The sequence below is a fragment of the Sodiomyces alcalophilus genome (assembly GCF_042370955.1).
Source record: "Sodiomyces alcalophilus JCM 7366 unplaced genomic scaffold ACRALscaffold_4, whole genome shotgun sequence".
In the NCBI taxonomy this organism is placed as follows: Eukaryota; Fungi; Ascomycota; class Sordariomycetes; order Glomerellales; family Plectosphaerellaceae; genus Sodiomyces; species Sodiomyces alcalophilus.
Genome location: NW_027263535.1, coordinates 126476 through 153044, shown reverse-complemented (window position 1 = coordinate 153044; position 26569 = coordinate 126476). Strand labels below are relative to the sequence as shown.

Here is a 26569-nt window from a genome sequence, read left to right as displayed (position 1 = left end):
TTTTCCCTTTTTCCCTTTTTCCCTTCTTCCTGATTTTCCCGTTCTGGCAGATGTGGATTGCGAGGAATGCGAATGGGATGACCGAATCGGGCCAATTTACGTCGGATGTTCCAGAATCGATCGCCCCTGATCCCGGTCGTTGGTATTGTTATCGGTCTCCATTCGCCATGATACGACAACGGCGTTGGATCCTATAGGTTGCCCACTCCATCTGGATACGACCAGAACTGGCACCCACAGGTGATGAGGGCCGTCCCTTGGTTTCTGACGATGTAGGACGGTGTTGGTTGTCTTGTCTGATGGCAGCAAGAGGTTGTTCAGCCTGCGAGGCTGCCCATGGGTCTCAGTTTACAACCACGATGACTGAATCATTTGCCCGTCCGTATGTTTCTGCTTTCCAACTCTTCACACTTGCGTCTGATGTCAGTCCACCCCGTCTAGGACCTAGGGAGTGGTGGAGTACCCTTGCGAGGAGAGGAAGACAAGAAAAAGAAAGAAAAGATCGAGGGAAAAAATGATATAATAATCAACAAGAAAAAGAAAAGAGCGGAAAAAGGAAAGAGGGAAGACACTCGCATTCCACTCACTAATCCCACCACAACGGCTCCAGTGAAGACTCTGCGACGCAGCCGGCACGTGCGGACCTTTCGGGCCATTTCACGTGGATAATGGTGATCATTCCTCAGGGGGAGGGCGTCAATTCTTCATCGGTAGTTCTTCTCAAGGGGGGGTTCTCGGCCAGGGCGTATCGATATCCCTTGGTTGATAGGGAAGTCATCCCAGTCGAGCTGAGTTCAAGACCCGAACGAGGGCTTTTGTGGCTTCACACACACTTGTCGTCACTTGTCATTCAAGTTGCCCTCTTTTCCTCTTTGCTCGCCGACCATTTTGTGGACTTCTTTCTCTCTCTTTTTCTTTCTCGACTCACACACAGACTCTCTCTCTCTCTCTCTCTCTTCTCTGTCCTCTCATATTCCTCATTCGCCGTCAAACGTCCGCAAACATGACGACAAGCACTTTTTCAGCGGAGAATCTGGTCACGGTGTCGACGCCGAGCGATGGCGTAAGGGTCATCACATTCAACCGACCAGCCAAACGCAATGCCTTTTCGCAGGAGCTCATCAACGTCTTCCTCGAGGCCTTGTCGGCAGCATCCACAGACAAGACTGTCCGAGTCATTGTGTTGACAGGCAGTGGAGGTGTCTTCTCAGGTATGTGTGTGGGCATGGGTGTGGGTGTGGCTCGTCCTTTTCCTCTGCCCATGTTTCTCCACGTCGTGTCCTCCACGTCACACGGCACAGACATGCAGGCTGCAGCTACGCAGATCCGTGCAGCTGCGCAGATCGATGCAGCTGCGTCGATCCTCGCAGCTCGGATTCATGTCGTCTTTTTTCAACGTTGGACCATCGAAACTGACGCGGACCAACAGCCGGTGCGGACATCAAGGAGATTTCGCTGCTCAACGGAGAAGACGCACGTCAATGTCGCTATCTCGAGGACCTCTGCGCTGGCCTTGGCAAAGTCCGCAAGCCGCTCATTGCCGCGGTGGAGGGCATGGCTGTACGTTCTTCTCTCCTCGTACCTTGGAGACCGAAATGGACGACCAAAGACTGACGAGTCAAGCAGCTGGGCGGCGGGTTCGAAGTCGCGCTGATGGTTAGTGAGACATTTTTCCTTCAGTTTCTTTTTTCTTCCTTTCCCCGAGAAACATGTCGATGAGGAAATGGAAAGGAGGACGACGAAATGTTCGACAAATTCAGGCGAACAAGGGATCTCAACCCTCCCTTGGCAAATACCCTTGGAAAAGATTACTGGATGAAGTCGGCGTCCAGTTCAGTCCAGCTCAGTCAAAGGGGGAGGAAGAGGAGGGAAGGAAGGAAAAGACTCGTGAGCTCAGGGTGAGTCTCAGGTCTGGGTACAAGTGTACCTGTACCGAACCGCTTGGAGCTCCCATTGGACCAAACCATAGTGGAGTCACAGCTCTATCGTCCCCCACACCGGATGACCCACTTGGGGCCTTACAGGTGGGTACATAGGTACCAAGTACCGAGTACTTCAGGCACCCTTATGGCCAGGCAGCGCTGTCACCTGTCATGGCCGCATGGGGGAAACCTCGATTCTTCAAGGCACGACACCGCCTAAAGAGACATCCAACCAGTGGAGAGAGTTGGCTTATGATGCGCCTTGTTTACCGTCTTTTTCTCTTTCCTTCACACAACATTCTCAACGCTATCCACAGACTAATGCATCAACTTCTCAGTGTGACCTGATCTTCGCATCCGAAACCAGTCGATTCGGCCTACCGGAGGTCACCATCGGCCTTATCCCCGGCGCCGGCGGTACCCAACGGCTCACCAACGCCGTAGGGAAATTCAAGGCAAGCTGAACCTTTTCCCTCCGTTCCCTCCGTTCCCTCTTTTCCTTGGTCGATCCTCGGCCCAGGCCTCTCTGTAGACACCTGGTGTCTAAGACAATGGAGAGAAGAAGAAAAAAATAGCCGTTGCTGAACAAGAATTTCTTTTTCGGGTAACAGGCCATGGAAATGATTCTCCTGGGCACCCCGATCTCCGCCGCCGAAGCCAAAGCCGCCGGTCTCGTGGCACAGATCTACGAGACCGGCACCGTCCTCGACCATGTCGTCAGTACTGCATCCACTATGGCTGCGCTGAGTCCCACCGCGTTATCCCTGGCCAAAGAGGCAGTTTGTAGATGTAAGTCTACTCGTGCTTTTCCCATGTGCTCCCCGTTGAAGAAACAGAATCTGCAGAACTAACCAACCTTCCCCACCCGGTCAGCTGATGACCTCGGCCGAGACGACAACTTTGAGAGAAGCCTCTATTACTTTGCGTTTGGGACTCGGGACAAGAAGGAGGGTGTCGAGGCTTTTCTTCAGAAACGGGCCCCCAACTGGGCTTTCAAGTCGGAGTGATTTTTCGTTCTTCAAGGGAGTCTTGGTATACCTGTCATGATCCTCTCCGACGAATGTCGTGTTGAACAAGGCCGTAACGGATGCATGACCCAGAATGCTAGCATGAATGAACGAAAAGGAATAAAAATCGTTGGCATCTCTCATCCATCTACAACTAGACCATGCCGACACTCCCAACTACCCGTTATTCCCCCTTCTCCCCCCACGTTTCGCCCTGTCCAGATGCCCCTTCAGAACTCTCCTCGTCTCCACCAAGCTCCGCTTCTGCTTCCGCTTCGCCTTGTTCAGCGTCATGAGGAAGTTCTTCTGCCGGGCCTTCTCCTTGTTGCTCGTGCTCTTCCCGTCGGCCGCGTTCTTCGACCGCCGGATCGCCTCGGTGCTCTTGTGCTCGTTCCGGTTCGGCTTGTTCTCCTTGGCCATCGCCACCCTCTCCTCCTTGGTCGTCTTGCGCAGCTTCGCCGGCGCCTCGATCTGCTCCGCCGTCAGCCCGTCCTCCGCGTGCCGCGCCACCGCCTCCTCCAGCTTCCGCTGCGCCCGGTTCTTGCCCCCCAGCGTTTGGCTGAGGCTCGCCTCCATCCGCAGCTCCTGGAGTTTCTGCAGGTCCGCCGGCGTGAGGATCGTCGTCGTCGCCAGTTTGGATATCCTCTGTATTTCCGCCTGCGTCTCCGCTTCGGCCTCCTTCTCTGCCGCTGATTTATCCTGATCGTCGCCCTCGTCGTCAGCCTCCTTGCCGTCACTTGCCGTCTTTCGCTTCTTCGCTGCCGGTTTACTGCTCTCCTCGTCTTCTTCGTCTTCGGAGTGGCTGACGGCGATCCAACCACCGGAATCGTCGCTGTCTACCGACTCGACGTCCCAGTCGCTCGAGTTGAACCCGTCGTCGTCGTCCTCCTCCTCCACGCCGCCCTCCTTCTCGTCGTCCCCGCCATCCTCGGGCAGGCCCTTCTCGGCCCGCTTCAGCCTCCGCTGCTCCTCCTTCCACTTCTCGAGCAGTTCCAGGCCCTCGATGCCGCCCACCGCCTCCTCGCCGAACCGCCTCTGCTTGATTTCACCGGACCGGAGCCCCATGGTGGCGTCCTTGCCCCTGTCCTTCTTGGCGAGCATCTCCGCCGCCACCTCGCGGTAGAGCGAGAGCAGGCCCTTGGCCGCCATCATGACGCCCTTGTCCTTGCTCTTGCGGTACTGCACCAGATCCTGCAGCAGCGTGTCCTGCATGGCCAGCGGCTGGCGCACGCAAATCTCCCGGATCGCGTTGAGGCCCGCCGCCGCCACCTCGGCCGCCGCCGCCTCCGACACAAACTCGTTGGCAATCTTCTGCACGAGCGGCTCCAGGCAGTCGGGCGGCACGAGGTTGTGCGTGCCCTGTGCCAGCGACGCCAGCACCGACGTCACCGACTCCTGGCGTGGGGTCAGGTACTTGACGAACCACGAGTAGAGCGGCACCACCGTCAGCTTGTGCAGGCCCACCAGCCGCGTCACGAGCTGCAGGACGATCAGCCTGTTCTCCAGCGTCAGCTTGTTGGACCGCGTGGTGTTCTGCAGGTGCTTCTGGAACAGCTGCTCGGCGAAGCCCTGCGGGTCGTGCAGGAGGTGGAAGGCGGAAAAGTTGAGCGGGTGCGGCTTGTTCTTGGCCCGTTCCTGTCTGTGGAGCTTGCCCACGGCCTTTTTGTATGCCTGGGCTTTCTTCTTGGATTTCTTGTTGATCCCCAGCTGGTGGCTCATCTTCTGGAGGTCGATGGCTTCGTCGTCGCTGCTCTCGTCCTCGAGCTCCTCCCTCTCCTTGTCTCCTCCCAGGAAAAACCGTGTCGCTCCGGCGATCACCTTTTCGTGGTCCGAGAGGCAAGCTTCTTTCATCACCTCGACCGTCTTGGCGTCCGTCCAAATCTGCCGCTTCCACAACTCCCTCGTCAGCTTGACCGCCCACACCGCCTTGGGGGACGTCCGGTCGCCCGTGACGAGGTTGAACAGGACGGTCTGGATGGTGCGGTTGAGGGGGTGGTTCGTGGACTTGGAGTTGGAGTTGCGCAGGTCGCCGACGATCTTTTGGAAGAGGAGCGCTCGGAGTGACTTGCTCGGCGAAGAAATGAGGATGGGAAAGAGCGTGGTGAGGAGGCTGGAGGAGTCGATGACATCTTTTCGCCTCAGGAGCACGAGGCTACCGACCATCTTCTCGCGCAGCTCCGGGTGAAGCACCTCGTGATGCTGAAGCAGGATGGCCTTGAGGTCGTCCGGGAAGGCCTGGGCATGTTCACGGTAGCAGTCGGCCACATGGGCAATCAGGTCGACGAGGTCATGGAACGATTTTATGTACTCGTGAGTTGCCGTAGCCGGCGACACCAGGAAGACCTCGCGCTGGCTCTCGTACTGGCCCCATTGTTGGAGGAAGTTGTCTTCGTATGACTTGGGGTCGCGGCGGATCTTGTATTGTAGAGTCGCGCTGTGGGGGGTTGATCAAGATTAGCGAGCGAAGGAGGCCGGGAAAACACAGGAGACCACGTACAGGTCGATGTCGACCTTTTCGAGGGCGCCAACCTTTCTTTTTCCCATGTTGTGCCGAATACCTGTCGAGACTAAAGTATAGAATGGCTGGAGGTGGACGACACCGATACAAGACCAACCTCAAAGGACAGAGAATTTTGACCAGCAAAAATCCTTATCGTTAAACATCTGTTATCTTATCAGAGATGATCGATACGGAGGTACCTACCTATTCGTACCTCATGACTGACTAATATTAATAATCCCATGATGACCTAATCCCTGATGATCCAGCGGAACGCTGGATCGAGTCAAGCACGGAAAGTGCGAACAAGCGACACGTGGAGCTGATTTCAACTGATCAAAAAGCGCGCTAAGACCACGCCAAGAAACGCCACAAAATATGGACGTTTTTGATTGGTTCAAATTTGTATGTAAGTCGAGTGCCAATTGGCTGACGAAAATTATGATATAGGAGGCTTTCCGTTCTTGCCCTTCGTACAACGTATATCGCTATGTATATACGTATTTCGCGCTGGAATAACGTATTTCCGCAGGGGGGTCCCAGGGGGTCTCCCCCTGGAAAGCTCCATGCAATGGCCCCCGGAGGGCCCCCGGAGGGCAAGAATTTAAATAGATACTTATCCCTCGAAGTCTTTATTGCTTCGAGGGATAAGTATCTTTAATCTTACGGCTCCGTGTCTCGAAAAAGGGGTAAAAAAGAAAATGAAAGACAAATCCCGCAGCTAGAAAACCAACCATGACATATCCGGCCCACGACGTTAGATATGAGGCGGACTTTTGTTCTTACAATCGAGGGAATCGGAAGACTGGGAACATAGATGAGAGAGGCAACTAATGCAAGACCGTAAGATGCTCTCTTGTTGAAATCCCATGTCGCTTTCATTCCTTTATACTCATGCGCGCCTTTTCCTCCACACCCTCTCCTCGCTCAAACTCCGAGGCTGGTGATACACAAAGAGACGCAGACAAAAGAGGAACACATCCTGGCCATAGTTTGGGACAGCCCGGTCATCTACCATGTTGTCTCACAGCCCGTATCGAAGGACATACAACGTACATATGCACTTGACCAGGGATGGCGGGTAATCCAAATCGGCGGTCAAACAACCTACCTGCTGGAATATTTGAACCTGGGTTTTCCGTGATTCCTCTGAGCAGGATCCTACAATGCGAGCGACTGGATAACCCATCACAAGTAGGACGTGTCACTCCAGCCAGTTCTCGCAGGAATTTGACCAAATGCCGCGAACAACGATGCACTACGCACCTGGGAGTCTGCTTCTTGGTTGGCTCCAAGCAACAACCCGCTGCGGAACGTCCCGACTCCTCTCATTCACCCAATGTAATGTACAGAGAAAGCAAGTACAAGTGTCCAAGCGTTGTGGGAATCCAGCAGGACAATACACAATGAGACGTGGATCGGCATCTTTCATCCCACAGGTATCCAATTAGAGTAATAAATTGCCGTTGTCCCGTCAAGTGGCTGGCTGCTCGGGGACCTACTTGGGTGGTACGGTGGTATTTGGGTGAGACAACATGACGCTCGTGAGAGGCTCGTGATGTTGAGTTTTATGCGGCCCTCCGGTATGTCGCGGTAAAAAGAAACGACCGGCTGGAAAACATAAGAGGCGTTGAAATCCGACTGAGCGCGACGGTTCGTACTCTGGTGAGTGCATTTCCGGGTTTCCCTTTTTATATCATCCCTCATCCCTCGTCAACTAACGACTAACAATCATGTCGCACCCTATCCCCCAGCCTCCTGGCGTTCCTCTCTTGGGGAACATCTTCGACATTGACACCAACAACACGTGGGGCTCATTGAAGGAGCTGGCGGAGAAATATGGTGAAATTTTCCAGATCAAGGTGCTGGGACGCCCCATGGTTTTCGTAGCCGGCGCCGCCCTGGCCGAGGAGCTCTGCGACGAGAAGCGGTTCCGAAAGTACGTCGGCGGGCCCGTGGTTGAGATACGGGCCGCCGTCCACGACTCCCTCTTCACCGCTTTCCACCACGAAGAGTCGTGGGGGATCGCCCACCGCATCATCGCGCCCCGCCTCTCCCCCGAGTCCATCTCCGAACGCTTCTTCGACATGCGCGACACCGCCACAGAGCTCATCCAGGCATGGAAGGCCCTCGGCCCCAGCGGCAACAACACCATCCCGCTGATCGGCCAACTCAACAGGCTGAGCCTCGAAGCCATCACGCTGGCACTGTACGGGAAGAAGCTCAACGGCCTGACGGGGCCCGAACACCCCATGATCCAAGCCATGGACATCTCAACATCGGAGGCCATGAAGCGTCCCACCAGGCCCGGTCTGCTCAACTACCTCGTATACGGCAGCAAGTTCAAAAAGTCCATCCGCACCATGAGATCCTACGCCGCCGACATGGTGGAACACCGCAAAGCAAACCCCGCCGACCACGACCGCAACGACGTCCTCGCCGCCCTGATGAAAGGGACCGACCCGCAGACCGGCAAGGCCCTGACCGACTCGCAGGTCATCGACGAGATCGTCACCATGCCCATCGGCAGCAGCACGGCCCCCTGCATGATCGCCACGGCCATCTACTTCCTCCTGAAAAACCCGGCCTGCATGCACACGGCACGCAAGGAGGTCGACTCGGTCCTCGACGTCGACGGCGAGCTCACCTACGCCCACCTGTCGCAGCTGCACTACATCGAAGCCATCGCCCGCGAGTCGCTGCGCCTCTCCTTCGCCGCCCCGGGCTTCAACATCGAACCCATCCCCAACCCGGAGGGCAAGAAGACCCCCGTCTTCCTCGGCGGCGGAAAGTACCAGATCGCCCACAACCAGCCCATGATCATCATCCTCGCCGGCGTGAACCGCGACCCGGCTGTCTTCGAGGACCCGCTTGCCTTTCGCCCCGAGAGGATGTTGGGCGAGGCCTACGAGAAGCTGCCCCTCGGGGTGCGGCGCTGGTACGGGAACGGGAAGAGGGAATGCATCGGAAAGCACTACGCCTGGCTTTGGAACATTGTTGTTCTGGCCAAGCTAATTAAGGAGGTGGATTTCGAAATGGCCGATCCGACATACGAGCTGAAGCAGGATGGATGGTTCAACCTGCGGCCCGTGGATTTCCTTGTCAAGGTGAAGCCGAGGGCTGTCTAGTTTCGAATACCTTCGTTTTTAATGTATAATCGTATGAAGCACTGCTGCTTTGGCGTGGGCAACAAAAGGGCACTCAACTCACGTACAAGTCCGAGTCGACATCTCTTTGCAAGCACATTAGACACCCGCGTGAAATTCTTTCTCAATGCCTGGATGGAGCAGTGATTTCATTCCATCCGTGCTGTCTAGTACATTCCGAGCTCTCTGTACATCGCCTTTCCTCGCCTCAGAGACGCAGCGGAGCAATATTTACCAGGTTCATCAGTCATGCCGGTTTCCATTCTTTGCAAGTGTAATATATGCCACGCGGAGGGGAACATGTCCCTGCTACTCGAAAATTGTCCAGTCCTAACCATAAACGCCGTACGAACGCGAAGATGAAAAGCTCAAACCTGAAGGCCGAATGACTAAATGGTGTACTTTGTGAAAAACAAAAAAGGAGGGATGTATGATACTGAGTAGAGACTCGAATGACGCCGATGAGCTTCAGAGAAAACAAAACCCCTCTTCCCTACAGGCAGAGCTGCTCTAACCTGATGAGAACCGGCTCCAGACTGGCACTGATGCGTTGCACCCGAGCCATGGCCAGCATGGCCTTGGCTTCTTCCTCCGGTGCGTCGACAAGTTCGTATCGCGCGAGCACCTTTTCGGGCTCTATGCCGCCAAAGATATCGAGGTCGTTAAAACCATCCGTGTCCAGTTCGATCGGGGAATCCGAGTGCGGACCCGGCGATGAATGGTACAGGGCAAACTCGGGATTCTTCTCAAACTCGTCGTCCAACACCTCTTCCTCGGGTTCGGCCCGCTGTTCAGTCACCTCGGGGGCGAACAGCTTGGAGGGGAGTTCTGGTGCGGCCAGTTCAATCTTATCGTCTTCCGACTCGAATGCGTCGCCAACAAAGTTGGAGGACTTTCCGGAAAGCATGGTAGCGTCGATGACGGCGGGGACGTCGGGCGTCTCGACGACGGCAAACACCTGGGGCTGCATAGTGAAAGCATCATTGGCGTTGAGAAGCGAGAAATCCATGTCTTGCTCGGGGATCAAAGCCATGCCGATCTGTTGTTGGACGGCGTAGGGATTGGCATCCTTGGGAGGCTGTGGCTGTTGCTCGGCCAGTCGCTCCGTCTTGACCATGGGCTGAGGCGGCGGCGGCACGGGAGGATGCTGCGGATGTTGGAGTTGTTGCGGTGGAGGGAGCCCTTGCGGGTTGTTGCTGAGCTGGTCGAGGAAGTTGGAGAAGGAAGGTGATGAGAGAAGCATGCGGGTAAGATCCGACAGTCGCTTGTTCTCTTCGAGTAGCGCACGGTTTTGCACACGCAAGTCGCCATTCTCGGAGACTTTGTTGGCAATTTCCGTCTCGAGCTGAGAAATGTATTCTGCGTAAAGACAAACGAACAAGCGTCAACAGTCTGATTGGACAAGGGAAGGGGTATTGTTGTTTTCTTACCTTTCCGTCTTGATCGGAAAGCACGTGCCGATACCTTGTTCCGGAGCTGGCGACGCTCTTTACTGCTCAGCTTCTTGCCCTCCTCGCTGGCGAGCAGACGCTCGTCCTCGTCCATATCATCCTCGTCTTTTTTGGGTCGAGGTACGTTGAGCGTAGGCGTGGGACTGGTCGATTCGTCGGCCGTCTTGGCTCGCATCGAATTGAGAAGCTGAGTGATCTTCTGCTCGACAATGGGATCGGTCGGCTGGGCGCTCTTGGACCTGGACTTGGACTGCTGACGCGGGTGCTGCTGCCCCTGAGAGTGCAGAATCTGCTGCTGTTGTCTCTGCTGGGCCTGGGCTTTGGCGTGGGCTGCAGCCGCTTGGGTGTGCATGCCGGGCCAGAGCCTACCGACGCTGCCGGGCTGGGTAGGGACGACGGGTGATTCCTGTCCAGTGAGGGAGTTGGGGTTTATGGTGTCAATGCCCGGGTAGAGGAAATGAGAGTTGGGGGGAGAGTCAAAGTCCATCTCCATGTCCACCGGGTTCGGCGAGGCATGCGAAGAATGCGAGGCAGCGGCGCCGGGGACGGTATTGAAATCGAACAGGTTCGAGCCGGGGCTCAGGCCGTTGAGGAACTCGACGCTGTAGCCGCCGTTGTATCCGGACACTTGGGCGTTGGCTTGGTTCACGGCGAGAGTGCTGGCCAAGGCGCCAGGGACGATGCCGGTCTGTTGCTTGTACAGATCGTACTGGTGGCTGGGCCCACTCAATGTAGGCTGGTTTGCTGTGGATGGAACGGTCGGAGGTTGGACCGAGCTGATAGACGGCCTGTTGGGAAAGATGGTCTTGTTGGCTGAAACTGGCGAGAGTGATGGTGATTGATACGAGGAGACGTTATCGTACTCGCTGAGATCGAGGAGGCCGTCGAGATTGTCGACGTTCTGGGGCTGACTTTGCGCCATGCTATCTGGGGTTCAGTTCGTGAGATTCCCGCGTCCTTCTAAACTGAGTAACGGTAAACCTTTTCGGACTCGGTGACGGGAGGAGGCGGCGGTTGTGGCGATCGGGTGAGAGAATAAACGTGTTCACTGTTTGGCGGAAAGATGGATGAAAAGTTGGGCCTCTAATTGAGAAATAATAATAATGTAAGGGCCGCAACGAATAAACGATAAAAACGAACGGATAGATTGATGGGTAGGCGTTGTTTTGAAATGACGGTTGTTGTCGTTGCGCGGCGAGGACAGAGAAGAGCGGGAAAGTGAGAGAAAGGGGACCCAAGAGAAGCTGGAAAAAGGTGGAAGATTGAGGTGCCGGAAGTACCACAGAGTCTCGAAGTACAGTGGTGTATTGCCAGGTACCTAAGGCTGGGCTGTTATGATGAGCTGTGGTGGGGTTGGGGGGGGGGAAGAGGGAGCCGTATGAACAGGGAAACTATGAAAGAACACAGGTGGGAGACTGGGCTTCGCAGTAAACTGGGCTGGGGCTTTGTTCTTGAATGTCACTGCTGCCTGTCAGGAGAAGGTTGGGCCCGGTACGGAATACAAACAAGACCAGGAAAGCGCCACTGGTGTAGGCGCTTGTTGTGGGCCTATGGTGTACATTCATACCGTATGTACACATGTACTGTAAACCCTCAGGCCCGTTGGACAGCCACTTAAACCGGGAGAAGGGGACGCGTAAGCCCCAAGCACCGATTGGCCTAATCGGGTTTGGACCTGGATGTGCCCCGCCGAAATGCCCATTACGGACCAGTTATTGGCTGTCCTGGTGCTGTGCAGCCCGATTGCGGGTTGCTTGCCAATGACAAGCGACGTGATGTGTTAGGGATCTACAGGCATTATGCAGGAGACATTGTGCATTGCAAAGTACAGACCTATTGAGCGCGGTTTCCTCGCGTCAACGTACAACGTAGTTACAGGGTACTTCGCACAGTATATAACGTTCGTACGTACCGTAATCCAGGGTAATGCGGACTGGAAGCTATAACGTACCGTCTATCTCGAAGGCTGATTCAATTCAATAATCTTCTCTTCGACAGAGCTGGAACGAAAAAGCGAAACGTCCGTTCCTGCTCGCACTAATAACAGATAGAGGCTCGAGACAGGTTTCAATCAGAGGATCTTTCCTTCTACGTGTACAGCGCGGTCGTATTAAGGCGGTAGCCAACGGAATCCCAAAGGAATAGGGCAATTTCACTCTTGGGCCCTACTCCGTAATTCTGTACATGTTTGCACCGTTTGCAGCAATCAATCGATTCCCGTTCCTTTCCATGTATTACCGGTACAGTACAACGTCAGTGGGTCGGTATAACCACCGAGCCGAGCACTGCCACACTCCCACCCACCACCACTTGCGTTGTGTGCTCCGTACAACGTACATATGTACAGAGCACAGACAGAAGGCGATTATCGTGTGCCGGCGTGGCCAGTTGCTCACGGTAACATGCGGCTCGTGGCTCGGATGTCCTCCGTATTAGTGAGTTATTCGTGCATCAAATCGACGTTGCCCCTTTATTAGTGATAAGCAATTCACTCAAACTCTGAATACCAGACAAGTAGTGTAGATCGGATTTGCCAGATGGGCTCCCTGCGTCACTCAGGGACAGGATATGACGTTGCCCAAGAAACAAGTCAAAAATAGCAGTTGCTGAGCACGTTTCAAGTACGAAGTACCTACACTACGGATACGGAGTCGGTGGGTAGGTACGTACCTAGGTATTCACGAGTATCACGACGTATTCCGCTATCGGTACCAGATATACACCAAGGTATCGGTCTCGTTTAACCGTTCTCCGTCCGCTGAAATGCTTCTAGACGTTGCTATATACTCCGAACGTTCCGAATGTAGCCATGTGCACTATATTTCAACTCCGCAGCTCATGCCAGGCTACTTCTCCCTGATGGTCGTTGGTGAATGTATTGTCGCGGTAATAATACCAAGGGACGGTACCTTGAATCTGGTCGCGTCGCCCCACTAAAATCTTCCACGTGTCACGTCTATTGTGGCTGTGCATCTCTTTTTCCCCAACTCCTCGCCACTGGAAGCATCACTCACTCCACGGGTTCAATCGCAGCAGTTCTATCCCGTCTATCCTGTCTAGCCGTCTATCTGGGGTTAACCTTACGGGCTCCCGTCCAAACAATGCCTGTCACACGGTCCGACTTTGTACGCTACAATATCCTGCGTTCCCACGCCGATTAGTATCCCTTTCCCCGTTGGATGACATTCACCATGGGCTCCCCGCGGCTCTTCTTCTCCAAGTTGAGTTCCAGCACATCAATGACTCGTTCGCCGTAGTTTGCAACGAACCCGCTCATATGAGGCGAGATGATGATGTTGGGAGCCTTCCATAACGGGCTGTCCGCGGGCAGAGGCTCCGGGTCAGTCACATCCAAGGCGGCACCGCGGAGTTGACCGGTTTCCAGGGCGGTGATGAGAGCCGGCTGGTCGATGATTTCGCCGCGTGAGATGTTGCTCACAAAAGTTTTTCGGCTGCTGAGAATCTCAAACTCGGCCTTGGAGAGGATGTGGCGGCTTTGCGGCCTGTCACACCTGTGTCAGTCCTAGAGTGCCATGGGAGGGGAAGGGGCGAGACAAGGGAAGAGTACGTCAACGGTAGACACAACACGACAATATCCAGATCCTGTCGGAGGAACTCGTGGAAAGAGGGCTTATCGAGCCCGCTGAACCATTTTGTCGGGATGGACCCGTCGGGATCCCCCGTGTTCGGTACGATATAACCCGTGTCCCGTCTTTGCTCGGGCGTCTCCTTGGGTGTGGCCGTAAAGGCATATACGTCCATAGCCATTGCCTTAGCAATACGTGCCACTACAGTCGTCTCTCAAGTCAGACGTCAAGTCTTGGCGGTGCATTTTCATCTCTGTCGGGACGACATCGAAAAGAGTCGAAGACCAGGAAGGTGCGTACATACCATGACGACCGATTCCACCGTATCCCACGATGCCGATCCGTTGGCCGACGACGTCGCGACAGCTCATAAACTGGGCACCCGAATTCCACTGATGCTGCAGGTGAAGTTCGCGAGCGTAGTTATACTTGTGCCAATGCACGAGGGCGGTCATGATGACCCATTCTGCGATGGGAGGCCCAGCGATGCCGCGGGAGGTAGTCATCAAAACGGAAGACTGCGTGTACACGGGGTGCTGCATGATGTGATCTGTGCCGGACGAGCAGAGGTGGATGTGAGACAGGTCGGGAGCGTCATCCATCGTCTCGGGTAAGACGTTGAGGGTAACGAGGATCGTCTTGCCGGCATAGTCCTCTGAAGGTTCGCTTCACGGTTCATTATTCGCTCGCGGCACAAAAGGTATCGGCGATGGGGGGGAAAGGGAGGTCAGGGAGAGGCCGGCCTACCTTTGCCAGGTTGCTTGAAAGTTTTCCATTCTGAAGATCTCGGAGAGGGGGTCGGGATGATGGTGATCTCCACGTTGGGGAACTTCGCTTTTAGCCGAGCCAGGCGTTCTTCGGACACCTCCACGGGAACCGTGATTAAGATATGCTCGCGGAGTTTAGAGGCCATGGTCGTCGAATCCTGTTAATATCGAAACCTTGAGCCAAGCGGTAGTGAGAATCGAGTGTAAGCGTAGAGTGTCCGTTGATATCGCTCGGCACAACATAACCGTCAAGGTTCTAGTGTGAGGTTATTCCGATTTGGGCAATCGTTATTCCGACTGGATTCCAGGTGTTAACAGCTGTGATAGCTGCCGTATCTAATGCTCAAATTCTCAACTGCCTCTCACGTCGACTCCTCTTCTCGTTCGACGTCGAATCATGATTGTATCTGTTATACTGGAAAAAGCTGCTGACCTGGGCGAGGAGATTCCTAGAAACTATGTTCGTATCTACTGCAAATGTCAGGAGAGGTAGGAGTGCTATCGCGAGGTTACGGCATCCTATCTCGTACTGCTATGTCGTTGGCTTTGTGAAAAGGAATAGTTGTAGAAAAGGGTGAATCAATGGCTGTTATAGACGAATCAACCGATCCAAGTAGATTGATTACTGGCCGTGGTAGCTACCGTAACTGTGATCATCTCGCCCCAGGTGGAATATCAATCCCCATTTTCATGATACTTTTCATGACGCTCGTCAGCTTGTCAAGCGACTCAAGTCTAGCGCCTATGAACTTCAGGGTCATACCCAAGCCACTAGAATAAAATTGTCGTATTATCAGGCGTTGTGTACTCAGATAATAGGCTACTTTCAGATGTCCTTAAAGTTTACTTTGGTTATATTTGTACGTTTATCTGTATGAGGCCGCCCCCTTCGCTTCATGCAGTCACGCCTGGCTTTTATACGTGATATGTCGAGTTGACAAGTTCCCAGAATGGGAGCTAAGGAGATAGATACATTCTGGACATTAAGCTCTCAGCTGAAAGATTACATAGCGTATCAGACAATGTCCTTGACGAAGGGAAAAGCCTGGCAGGTCAGGTACTCTTAGCCCTCCTGGCTGATAGGGGCTTTCACCATGAGGCTGCGTCTTTTACAAGCTGTCGTATCGTCAATAGGACATGACTACTTATACGACACGAGAACCAAGCACAAATGGGTACTCTCAATCTCACACTCACTCGGGCGAACCGTTATATTAGCCCACTTCCATCAGCGACCGCCAGAGTCTTGACATAACTCGTGAGCAAATTAGTCGGCCAACTTGTCATTAACTCAATGTTTAAAGGGTTACATGAACTTGACACTCACTTAACACCGACAACTAGCCCGTAATGTTGGGACCGAATACAAGGAATTCTGGGTCAGTAGATTGGGGATCGCCAGCTACAGCTTACGCTTACAGGCAGCACATAACAAGCCTTGAGGACGACAACGTATGGTCGACTTTCTCACTGCCCTCTACAAAGTATAAGCTAAACGTAGTGGGTAGGGCCGAGAGCGGCCTGAATCTTGTCAGGAGATCCGATTCTTCGTGCCTTGGGCTTCAGGTGCTCAAAGTACTACGTCTATTCAGTCCCCTACCACTGCCACTGCCTTAGCATATGTGATGTTAGATAGAGACTTCAGCATATGACACTTAACATACTTAACATATAAATCTTAAATATATATAGCAGGGTATAATTCTGACTTGAAATACGGAAATGAGAACATGAACGTTTTGATACACACCCGCCCACCGAGTTGTTAGTAAGAGAGCATGACTACACGTTCTGAAAATCCTAACACTATCGGTTCCTGAAAGAAAGACCCGTTATACTACATCCTTGACATTGATCACTATGAGTTGTGGAATAGTGCTCAAGAACACAAAGTGCCTAGGGGAAATCATCCAGCAGTTCTGCCGTGCCATTTCGGCGCCTGACGTTGTGCCGCTTCTTAGACAACTATGAGGTATATCCTCTTACAAGTTGGTAAAAAGGAGAAACGGTAATATCATGCAACAGCGCCTTGCTCAATAGGTTTTACGAACATCTACGGCTATGAAGGCTCCGATTGAATGAAATGGCTTTCTTCTAGATAAACCCACGGTCAACGTTGGGCTCAGTGGGCAACTGTTCGGTTCCCGGGTTCTGCCCCTGGACTCTGTTGACGAGTTAGGTGCACTCCGTATGTGTCTCAGGGCCACTTCGTATTCCTCTCAAGATGACTCGTCTCGTTTCCTTCTCCCCAACCGTCATTCGGTCCAATGCAGGTCTGCCTCGACAGATCTGCACAAACGGTCGAAATCTCATGCAAGCCAGGGAACCCGGGATAAACAGTGACATGTGGGAACATATCAGTTGCAAAGAGACCAGCCCGAACTCGCCCCTTCCCAGGCGCGTGCTGCCAATGAGCACACTAGCCTACTCTGCACCTCGTAGCCTCTATCGATGTCTCGATTCTTAAGAGCCAAGATCTCAAATCTCCAGCCGCAGTTTCGATAAGAGGTGCGGTTCACGACACCTTCGTGTTTATCCACTGCATACTTGTGTTGGAGGCAGTAGATTTGTCTCTGCAAAGCAACTCCACGAATGATTCAGCAAACGTCTAGACTACCTCGCCTAAGACGCCAAGCCGTTCAATTCGTACGCTCGGAGATTTCTGACCTCGCTAGTGCTGAAATCACCCCGTGGTGCATGCGAGTTTCGTTGCTTTTTCCACGAACCTCATCGGAGTATACTGAGGTACATACTACAACTCGTGATCCGCATAGCCGTTTAACAGCAAGACATGCATTAGGCCTAGCTGAGGTCGTATGTGATCCACGTCCGATGTACAAAATTCCGGGGATCGGACGAGCCTTTCCCCGTAGGTGAAGTGGATACTATGGCGAGACATCAGCATCGCATCGTAGCATTCGATCAGTCCACGCCTCCAGGGTGTAGGGCTTGGCCAAGGTGTGTGGCTGAGGGAAAGAACCGACATGAGTCCAGCAGGACCTGACAAAAGAATGGCCAAGGAATCTAGGTCTGCGCCACAAGAGCTAGGGGACATACTCTGCCAATCTTTCAGCTGAGCAGGGGAGACGCCTACGATGTGACATTGTCACGACGTCGTGCGAGTTTTCACCATGGTATTGTGGTGTCCTTGGAACCACCAACGTCTGAGTCGAGGGACTCGTAAATGCGCCACTTGTAGTGCGTTCTTGAGTTTGACTTGCGTCCACCCGAGAGAACTAACGAGTTCGCAGTACCTGCAGATCCCAGAAATGTCTCGGGCATGGTCGGCATGGCCAGGACCACTCCTCAATGGGCCCCCTTGCCCTGTCTCTGACTGACAGTGCGGCATAACATGCTAGACCACAATTTCCAACCTTCCTGTCCAAAAGTAATGTGGCTCAATGGGCTTCGTGGCAACATCACTGGTCCCGCTTTTGTCCAAGGCCTGTTCATATCTGGATCTCGTGTCGGCACGGAATGCCTTGAGCCCGTCAATCACGTCCCGCATGTCGAGCATCTCAGCCTTGCTTGGGCTACGCGGCGCTTCTGGGATGACCGTGGCGTCCCAGGCAGCATAAAACAGCAAAGCGTCCGGAGGCACGCCAGCTTTGACGTGAGTGGGCATGGCAGGCCCGATGATCCCCCGTCGTAGATTCGGGTCGCGCAGGGCCATCATGTAGGCGTTAACGGCCGGATGGGGCCCCAGAACACCGGGGCCGATCCACACGAAGGCCTCAAAGGTCTTACCGTTCCAGGATATGATGTGCTGGATGTGTTCACCTGCTGTGGTGGCGAATGGGGCATGCTGCAGTCGGGCCGAGTGGGTCGCGTTGGAATTCGCGGAACGGCCAGACATGCTCCCGGGAGTCTCGGATGACTCGATCGTGGCATCGTCGACGCGCCGCGGCGGCAGCTTGGGCTTCGGCTGGATAAGTTCATCCTGAAAAAAGCTAAAGCCTTCACCTTCGCCCATGCTCAAGAGTGCCTCGGCATCCAGGTCGTCGACGGCCGAGAACCCTGCGGCGTCCTCTACAAGGTCGGCATCGAATTCCAGACAGATGTGGCGAAGGCCGCGAAGCATGGTCGGGCTGCGACGCGACGACGAATCTGGCGTCGCGTCTCGGATACCCTGCTCCTGGCTGGCAACTAGTCTCAGGAAGTGAACCAGTCTTCCAAGTAGCGGACCAAATGAGCGGCGGGGTATCTTGGTAAGAGTCAGCGATACAAGGCGAGGGTTCATGTCTGGCTGAAAGGCTTCCGGATAAGCCACCTCGATGCGCTCGCGGATGATAGTTTCTGCCATCCACCAGCGTGCCATGGTCGACAGCCCCGTGGTTTCCAGTGTGGGAATCTGCGTCACCAGAGAATGATGTATACGTAAGACTCGGAGGTTAGGGGAAAACACCGGCCGGAATGCGTGAGCTGAGCCCGGGATGCCATATAGCCTTGTAGCCTCGGGCCAGGATGACGGCCATGTGAAACCGGGGCCATGTAATAGGGGCGCATCGCAAGCCAGATACTCGAGTTGGCCGGGTGTAGTGCGGATCACCTTCTCCAGGCCAAAAGCAGTGAGCCAATTCCCCGTGAGATCCAAGTGGGTGATGCCCCATGCACTAGACGAGATGTCGCCGGGCGGGAATGCGGGCAGGGCCGGTGCCGTCGAAGGCATGCCACCGATGATGGCGGACTTGACGTAGCCTGCCGTGTCATATTTCGGTGGGCCCCGGCCATCGGCGCGGACACTCTCTTGCTCCTGAGGTACAGCCCGGGCTGGATCAGGGTGATAAATAGGAGTATCGGCGAAATACCGCTCAGGATGATCAAAAGTACCGCTCCAGTCGGATTCCTCGATGAGTTTGAACGGACCATAGTCACCGTCTCCGTATACGACAGGGTGACACACAAGCTTACCTTCGGCCCGGAAGTGGCGGTCAGACCGCAAGGTGGGGGACTGGAGGCAATGCCATGAGAGGGGCTCAATAATGTTATCGGTAAGGTTATTGTGGGAGAGATCTAAGCTCCATAGCCGGGTACCAAAGGCCTTGAAGAGCCGTGCTGCAAGGGCGTCGCCGAGTTCCCGCTTCCGGATCTTCAGTATCTTCAACTGAGTAAGGTTGCGTGCGCCCTCGGCCGCTAAGACGAGGGACTGCAAGGAGCCTGGCAACCCTGAGATGTCAAGGTAGACCAGGTCCTGGACGTGGTCGGACAGAAAGAATGTTGAGGGCAACTGTGAAGCGCAGTCGGAGATGCTCAGCATCCAGAGGCGGCTTGCAGACGCCGCCGCCCCTGAATTGACAGTGGGGGCCACCGCCAAACCCGCAGGGTCTGCCTCCGTGTGACCATCTAGAAGCATGCACCGAAGAGCAGGGAAGAGCCTGGGCAGGGTCTTGAGGGTCGCAGGGATCGACTCCCGGTCGTTATCTGACCAGAAGTGGGCGTTGGCCTTGGCGAAGCTGCGAAAGTCGAGGACAATGACTAGGGCCAAGGTCGCCGGGCTAATGTGCGGCACACGATGGAAGATGAAGTGCAAATACCAATCGAGGTCTACTGCGGCCGGGCGACGTTGCGGCGACTCCGTTAGCGGCGGCGCCATGGAGGCATACAATGCCGACCTTGGCGGGGACGAGGAAAGAACAAAGGAGCGGGATGGGGCTTCTTCTCACCGTCATTGGGATGCAGACCAAGCCGACGTACCGTGTTGAGCGGATCGTGCCACAAGAGCGGGGCAAAGACAGCGTGAAAGTGCCGGTTGACAGAACACAGGCGACCATAGTCAGATAGTGGGATGTACGGTGCCACCAGCGCGACCCAGTCTAGTCGACTGGTAGCTTCCTCGTATGAAGGCAGCTGGGCCATTTCGATGACGGTGGCCTCGTTGGGACAGGTGGAGAATCTTCCTTGACCGCCGGAAGAGGAGTTGGGTGATTATGTCGTTGACCCTGGTCGGTAGTGGTTGTCTTCATTCGGATGCAGAAGACGACGCAGATAGGTTGTGGAGGGGTAAAGCTTTGCCCTGAGAAAAGGGGTGCTGATAGCGACAGTCGATGTTGGCGGTATTTTTCTCGTCCCTATGGCATCTCCCCATCCCGGTAGTTGTCAGGAAGGCTGGAGGGGCTGCAGAGCAAACAGGACGTTTTCGCCGGAACGTCTTTTTTTGGGGCCACGGGAAAATGCGACCAAGGTGCATGGAAGCGCGGGAGAAGGTTTCTAGCGGTTCATCTCGCAGCAGGTTGGGGAGAAGTCTTGACGAGTTGGCGAATGAAGATGGTCAGACGATGGGTGCGCAAAGCCAAAGCTAGACGAAAGCGGTCGACAATAGGAAGGCCTCGAGCATGACCTGCAGAGAACAATGAATAGAATAATAATGGAAGCCTTTGGCGCGCTTCGAGAACTGGGGTCGGACCGGGATTGGCAAGCAGTTATGTATAGCATGCTGCTTGGAGTCGGGACCACACCCAGGCAAGCAGTCTTGTCATTGGTACACTAGGTACTGGTGTCCAAGTTTGCGAGCGACTGTTGGAAAGGCTGCAAACAAGGATGCAACGAACATGGTGGATGAGGAAGAACCATGATTGGGCGTTGATGATGCCAAGTTTTTTGATGAGGCTGTGATTGATTGACCATCACCGACATGGAGGCACAGTGGTTTGGGCCAGGGTAAAAAGGCAGAAGTGGGGTTATGGTATGGCGTGCGGGAGTCGGAGTTATTCTTAACCCGGCCGAGTGTGGTCGGGATAAACACCCACTCTGTCACCGCCCTGCAAGCTCCCCCCTGTAAGATCCTGCCCTATTCAGTATCAGAACAAACGAACCTCTTCGTTCTCCCAAAACCCCCAGATCGGATCCGACCAATTACCAATTGCCAGTTCCGAATTTGGGGATTCCCAGCTCATCACATTGCAGCGGTGAACCCGAAGAGGCCCATGTCCCATCTTCCACGATGCTTCTAGAAGGTTACATTAACCATCTCATTAACCATCTCGCATTTGGCACACCTTCGCCGACCATCTGACATGGGTGTTTCTTTCGTCTGTGCAACCCTGTGGTTTGCTGCTATTCCGAAAGCAGAAATAGCTGGCAAAGAAACCCAACGACGATCACGATGCTCCATTCACAGGTTTTGCTTTTCTGGCCCACGAAAGAGAGAAGATGATCACCATGGCCTTAGACCGGACTCTTCTAGCTGCATCTGTACAGTCGCGTGCCTGCGGCACAGGCCCTCGACAGCAAGGAAACTATGCCTAGTTTTACCCGGCGATGTGATACCTGGCATTAGTGAACGTCCCATGCATTGCATTAGTCGATGCTTCTATACGGTGATATGATGTAAGCCTGACCTCGTTGCCCTGCATTTTTACAGTTAGTGCTCATTATTTAGAAACATACGAAGAAAAAGTACCTGATAACGACGTGGAAAAAGTATTCGCCGTCCTACGAAGTAGCTAACGACTCGTGTTTTATTCTCTTGGCCAGTGATCGTAGCGGGGGGCGAACAAGACCAGGATAAGAAACGGAGAAAAAGAAAGCAACTACGACGAACCCCATGGCAAAGGAAAGGCGATGGGGCATCGTGCCCAATACCAAGCGCCCCCTGGTCTGATTTTTCTGGGACTGAACTGCCTTGGAACCATTACTACACTACACTGCCGTGTTGTCAATTCCTCCGATCCAAGACATACGTGTCTGACAGGCCTGTCGATACAATCCACTGTCATGACCCTGGTATGGGGCAAATTGTACTGTTAAATGAATTCCAGCATCTTTATATCTTTGTGTTATTTGTCGCCAGTTGGGCAATGGACCAAGAGTTGCCTCTTCCGTCCACATGTTGTAGTCTATCGTAAGAAATAAACCGGGTTCGAGTATTGGAGAACCCATCTACGTGTTGCCAGATCTATCTAGTATCTACACGGACATGACCCGCAGCAAGACAACGCCAAATCGACCGTGATGTAAAATGAGAACACACTTTACAATCCTATCCCCATCCCCCTCCCCTTGCCCTATCCCCTAGCCCATAATATTCATCATTCCGCCCTTTTCCCCCCATTCTTTCGTTCTCCGGGCTGCGCCAGTAGTATGGGCCCCTGAAACATGGCCTGGTATTTCCTCCCACCAATCCTCATGCAAATATGATGATGTCCTGTGACCCACCCCATAACTAAGGCGTGTACTGCTTCGAAAAGCTGTGCAGAAATAAATAATAATAATAAACATAATAATAACAACTGAAATCCCAGTTCCGTCGTTCCCAGTACGCAGAAATGATTAGTACATGGGAGTTGAGTGGAACAATGGAAAGTCATGTCGCCCGTGGGCAAGAAGATAAAAAGGCAGTAAAAATTGGCTCGGTATGACTGTGGAAGTCGGCGTGTTGGTCGGTAATGTGTGGTGTGCATAGATGAAATCATTTCGGATGAATGTGTATGGTAAACATTGAAGTTTGAGCATTATAGATTCGAAGTGCGCGACTGACGCTCGGCAGGAGGACAGCTTGAGCAGAAGCATTCCTCTCCCGCCGCATTCCTGTGTGCCCTCTTGCGCAGCTTGCTCTGTTTCCGCAGGCTGTCATAGAGCCGGGCCGCCTCCTCGCTGTAGGGTGTCCTCGTGCTCTTGCCGTCTTTGTGGATGCGAAGGTGCTGCTTGAAGTTGTCAAAGCGATCCTTGAACACCTTGCCGCAGCCATCGGCCGGACAGGCATACATCTCCGGCGTGCCGCCGATACTGTGAGCTCTGCAGGAGTCCGTCAGTCTTCATGCGGCGCCATTGGGTGGAGGGTGGATGGCTGGGGTGAACCGAGAATGACTTACGCCCTCTGATGCCTCTTCAGGTGCTCCTTCTTCTGATACGTCTTGCGGCACCCCGCGAAGTTGCACCGCTCCCTGGGGCTCGGGACCAGGACTTCCCCATCGGTCAAGACCGTGTCAAGCTCTCGCTTGGGCTTGGGCCGCACATGGTGTTGCTCAACCTTGGTGGCCTTGTACCTGGAGAACAACTCCTTGTCCCGCTGCTCGCGCCGCATCTTCTCGTTGACGTAGCGCTGTAGCGCCATGGCCGTCCTCTGTGCCTCGGCCATCGGCCCGCGTCGGCGGTACGACCGGCTGGACGGCGACATGGTCGGCGACTCGTCACCACGCCTGGCCATCTGAGTGGGTGGCGGAGATGGGGTATGAAGCGGGCCAAACATGACGATGGGGCTCTCGCTGTTGCAGGGCCACATGGACGCAGTGTTGTTCGGCGTCGAATTATGTAGAGATCGGCTGGGGGTGGGCATGGCGAAAGGAGAAGATTGGAGGACTTGTTGCGTTGGGTAGTGGTGGCCCATCATGCTGGTCTGCGTGGGCGACATGTTGGACATGGACTGCTGTTCGAGAGTGAACTGAAGCATGGTATTGTAGTCGACATCCATTCCAGGAAACCCGTGACCATGCTCCTGACGAGTAGGTGTAAGAGGCATTGGAACCGGGTACTGAAAGCTATCGATCGAACCATGCTTCGAATTATAGTGGCCCTTGGGCATCGGCATGGGAGCCGTGGGCTCGAAGGAGAAAGACCCGTGGGGGGAATAGGAGTTGTTGGAAGAAAACGAGTCACCCAAGTCGATCGATGGCCCGTGAGGAGTCGAACGACCTGACCGAGGGGTGAAAGGATCTGCCGAGTCGTATGTAGGGGACGAGGCAGAGCTGCTTAGAAAGGGGGTGGTGAAGTCGAAGCTCTCATCTCTGGGGAAGCACGCGTCCATAATGCCGTCCATGATGTTATGAAGTTGCGGAAAAGAAAAATAAATAAATTAGAGAGAGAGAGAGTGTGTGTGTGTGAGTGCGTGGGAGAGAGAGAGAGAGAAAAGCACGTCAGGATAGGCTGACGGGAGAACAAGAGAGTGTGTCCGTTGAGTGCTGTGTGCCAGAAGCCAAAGGAGTGAGAAGAGACGGAAGAAACAAAACTTGAGAGAATGACAAAAAGGAAGGGAAAGGGAGAAGTAGATGAGGGCGGAGCGTGGCCGACCTGAAGAATGATGGAATACTAAGAGCGTTCCTGAGGGGACGGGGAGACAAGAAGATATACTGATAGGAGATGGTGAGGGCACCCCGGTGGGAGATGAAGATGACGTCCCTAGGCGGCTGAGAGACGGAACTATCTTCACAGAACGGGGTAATAGTGACAGCAGTAGTGGCAAAGGCGAGACAAGAGGGCCGCTATGTGGAATGCAACCAAGGCGCAGGTCTGCGATGCCCCAATGCTACAAATTGGCCGAGAGCTTTCCTATCGATCCTATCGAAGGGGAGAAGCGGCCTGGCGTAGGTAGCGTAAGGTAGGGAGTGGAGACCAAAGGGGAAGAAGGGTGAGAGGCAGGTCAGGTAATCAAATATGACTGAGTCGAGTACAGGCGGTTGATCCGCACCAGCAGTGGGGAGTGAACGGAAAGATGGCGGCGCTTGTTTCTTAGTCCCTGAGAAAGCAATAATAGGACGGGGCCGATCGACCATCGCGACACCCCCAGCCCATATATGTTCTCAGCCGACGAAGGGGGACGTGGTCGGGAGTACTAATCAGGTCTAAGTCGTTGAGGGGGGAACGGGTCTCCCGTCTTGACTGGGACCGGGACCTCGAGTTACGATGGAGGAAACAGTCGGATAAAGGCTGGATGTATTTTGGGTGTATTCGAGGAGTTCCAGATATGGAAACATGCAACTCATCCATACGCAACCTTCACGACCTGGCGGCCCTTGTCCTCTGCCCTAATCCACTGCACTTGACCGGGATGGGCAGCGGGCTTTCAAGCCTGCAGTGGGTGGTGAAGGGTATGACCCTCTCGGCCGGGTCAGAGTAGGTGACAGGAGACGAGAGCATCTAGTCACAGCCGACTAAGATGGTGTTGGGGGGGTGAGAGGAACAGAAGACAAGGGGTAGAGAGGGGTGTGTATCTATTGTTGGGAGTGGAGGGGGTAGGGTAGATCGACTGGACTGTGCGCCACGCCAAGAAGACAAAATACCTGCAGGAACCGCGTGTTGATTCACAGGCAGTTCGAATGGAGGAAACTAGAGGATGATGAATGGTGGGAAGGAGAACGTAGAGAGGAAACAGTGGAAAAGAGACGATAGGAAAACGATATCCTGTCGCCCTAGAAGAGCCGAGTACTGCTCAACTGTCTCCTACAGGGAGGCGAGGGAAGGATGGGCTGAGAGAAGGCGAATAAGTGGGAATGATGGTATCGCGTGGAATGAATACGCAAGTTAAAGACCGAGAATCTCGCCATGGTGTTTTAGACAGCCAAAGGGCCGACAGAAAAGAGCAAAGGGCGCACGAGCTCCAGTCTCGCAGCTAGCAGCAGCCATTGGCATATTGCCCCAGGCCAATGGAGTTGCTGTGACATCCGAGACATGGCTCTCGGTATTCGACCAAGAGTTCAGAACCAGATGCTAAAATGCATACTAGGAACGTCGAGAGGGAAACGTAGACACAATAGTGCCAGTATAAAGAGCAACGGACAAATCTCTCCGTTCCTTGAAGTGTCGATCAACGACAAGCTCGGAACAGAAGGAAGAGAGAGAAAAAGCGTGGTAAGCAGCAGCAAGAGGCTGGGCAAAGTGGGAAGATTTACCTAGTGTCTGTACCTGGAAAAAGAAAGCTGCAGCAGGGCCATCGAGGTCGAGAGAATGAGGGACTGGGGATCCAGAACGACGATGGCATTTTTTGCCCGAGTCAAGGACGTACGTTGGTTTAAGACAAACATGTCCGTTACGATTAGGTCAGCAGCTACTAGTTTTTAGTCTGAACGGAAAGCACAGACCAACAAGTCAGGTCAGATGTCGCCCGTCCGGGACGCTTGGACAATAGGAATTAGGGTACGATCGTGGGGCCATTCATCGCCTCTTTCGGTCTAGCGTTCTAGGGTGAGCCCGTCCCCAGAGGTACACAGGTACCAGGTGCCTGGACTTTGATTGCGCCGTACAAAGTACGAGATGCCAGAATCTCAAACCAAACCTCACCAACTTGGCTACCGAGGTAAAAGTAGCATAAGACGATGCGTGTCGCTCCGGATGCTATGTGATGTCCTGAACGGATGCACAACACTGCGTCAGTCTCCGAACTCGGGCATTAGCCTTCGAATCGCATATAATACCTCGTACTTCGTTGATTTTTTCTAAAGACCGCCATCACTCCATGACAGCTGATGCTCAGCTTCT

The 26569-nt window shown here is 54.0% G+C and overlaps 10 protein-coding genes across 10 annotated transcripts in view; 4 read left to right on the top strand and 6 right to left on the bottom strand.

Moving 5' to 3' along the window:
• Positions 1-1003: 1003 nt before the first annotated feature.
• ACRALDRAFT_2041708 (uncharacterized protein) lies at positions 1004-2929 on the top strand (the record flags this gene model as incomplete). Its single annotated transcript, XM_071021176.1, has 6 exons — positions 1004-1211; positions 1430-1560; positions 1627-1656; positions 2261-2377; positions 2534-2711; positions 2796-2929. 6 exons carry the CDS (start codon positions 1004-1006, stop codon positions 2927-2929), a joined length of 798 nt encoding a protein of 265 aa, XP_070874340.1.
• Positions 2930-3106: 177 nt separating this feature from the next.
• Positions 3107-5473, bottom strand: ACRALDRAFT_2104712 (uncharacterized protein; the record flags this gene model as incomplete). The annotated part of the gene is made up of 2 exons (XM_071023201.1): positions 3107-5363; positions 5427-5473. 2 exons carry the CDS (start codon positions 5471-5473, stop codon positions 3107-3109), a joined length of 2304 nt encoding a protein of 767 aa, XP_070874339.1.
• Positions 5474-7162: 1689 nt separating this feature from the next.
• On the top strand, positions 7163-8557 carry ACRALDRAFT_2105934 (uncharacterized protein; the record flags this gene model as incomplete). The annotated part of the gene is made up of 1 exon (XM_071023278.1): positions 7163-8557. The coding sequence occupies one exon, from the start codon at positions 7163-7165 to the stop codon at positions 8555-8557; it is 1395 nt and encodes a 464-aa protein (XP_070874338.1).
• A 511-nt stretch (positions 8558-9068) lies between these two features.
• Positions 9069-10948, bottom strand: ACRALDRAFT_2041705 (uncharacterized protein; the record flags this gene model as incomplete). The annotated part of the gene is made up of 2 exons (XM_071021175.1): positions 9069-9934; positions 10006-10948. 2 exons carry the CDS (start codon positions 10946-10948, stop codon positions 9069-9071), a joined length of 1809 nt encoding a protein of 602 aa, XP_070874337.1.
• Positions 10949-12993: 2045 nt separating this feature from the next.
• ACRALDRAFT_1082406 (uncharacterized protein) lies at positions 12994-14552 on the bottom strand. The gene is made up of 4 exons (XM_071019309.1): positions 14361-14552; positions 13918-14268; positions 13595-13814; positions 12994-13529 (listed from the first exon to the last, which is right to left on the bottom strand). Exons 1-4 carry the CDS (start codon positions 14524-14526, stop codon positions 13184-13186), a joined length of 1083 nt encoding a protein of 360 aa, XP_070874336.1. The 5' UTR covers positions 14527-14552; the 3' UTR covers positions 12994-13183.
• Positions 14553-16456: 1904 nt separating this feature from the next.
• ACRALDRAFT_1064526 (uncharacterized protein) lies at positions 16457-17033 on the top strand. The gene has a single exon (XM_071016987.1). The coding sequence runs from the start codon at positions 16605-16607 to the stop codon at positions 16845-16847; it is 243 nt and encodes an 80-aa protein (XP_070874335.1). The 5' UTR covers positions 16457-16604; the 3' UTR covers positions 16848-17033.
• Positions 17034-17735: 702 nt separating this feature from the next.
• Positions 17736-19973, bottom strand: ACRALDRAFT_2052918 (uncharacterized protein; the record flags this gene model as incomplete). The annotated part of the gene is made up of 1 exon (XM_071021657.1): positions 17736-19973. One exon carries the CDS (start codon positions 19971-19973, stop codon positions 17736-17738), a length of 2238 nt encoding a protein of 745 aa, XP_070874334.1.
• Positions 19974-22830: 2857 nt separating this feature from the next.
• On the bottom strand, positions 22831-24134 carry ACRALDRAFT_2041702 (uncharacterized protein; the record flags this gene model as incomplete). Its single annotated transcript, XM_071021174.1, has 2 exons — positions 22831-23113; positions 23191-24134. The coding sequence occupies 2 exons, from the start codon at positions 24132-24134 to the stop codon at positions 22831-22833; spliced, it is 1227 nt and encodes a 408-aa protein (XP_070874333.1).
• Positions 24135-24231: 97 nt separating this feature from the next.
• On the bottom strand, positions 24232-24886 carry ACRALDRAFT_211435 (uncharacterized protein; the record flags this gene model as incomplete). Its single annotated transcript, XM_071023679.1, has 3 exons — positions 24232-24576; positions 24625-24815; positions 24865-24886. 3 exons carry the CDS (start codon positions 24884-24886, stop codon positions 24232-24234), a joined length of 558 nt encoding a protein of 185 aa, XP_070874332.1.
• A 172-nt stretch (positions 24887-25058) lies between these two features.
• Positions 25059-26569, top strand: part of ACRALDRAFT_211436 (uncharacterized protein) — a gene marked incomplete at both ends in the record, with an annotated part of 2459 nt that continues 948 nt past the window's right edge. Inside the window, 11 exons of the mRNA XM_071023680.1 lie at positions 25059-25109; positions 25151-25211; positions 25270-25297; positions 25363-25437; positions 25541-25597; positions 25649-25786; positions 25849-25969; positions 26011-26092; positions 26166-26235; positions 26309-26387; positions 26465-26515. Of these exons, the coding sequence (XP_070874331.1) occupies positions 25059-25109; positions 25151-25211; positions 25270-25297; positions 25363-25437; positions 25541-25597; positions 25649-25786; positions 25849-25969; positions 26011-26092; positions 26166-26235; positions 26309-26387; positions 26465-26515 (813 nt within the window). The remainder of the gene's footprint in view (positions 25110-25150; positions 25212-25269; positions 25298-25362; positions 25438-25540; positions 25598-25648; positions 25787-25848; positions 25970-26010; positions 26093-26165; positions 26236-26308; positions 26388-26464; positions 26516-26569) is intronic.

Bases quoted from the DNA above. Each gene is read 5' to 3' on its own strand.
- ACRALDRAFT_1082406 (XM_071019309.1), bottom strand. From the start codon at position 14,526: ATGGCCTCTAAACTCCGCGAGCATATCTTAATCACGGTTCCCGTGGAG. The intron at 14,269-14,360 runs GTAGGCCGGCCT...GCGAACCTTCAG, and splicing joins TTTCAAGCAACCTGGCAAAG to AGGACTATGCCGGCAAGACG. The intron at 13,815-13,917 runs GTATGTACGCAC...AGACGACTGTAG, and splicing joins CGGTGGAATCGGTCGTCATG to TGGCACGTATTGCTAAGGCA.
- ACRALDRAFT_1064526 (XM_071016987.1), top strand. From the start codon at position 16,605: ATGACTCGTCTCGTTTCCTTCTCCCCAACCGTCATTCGGTCCAATGCA.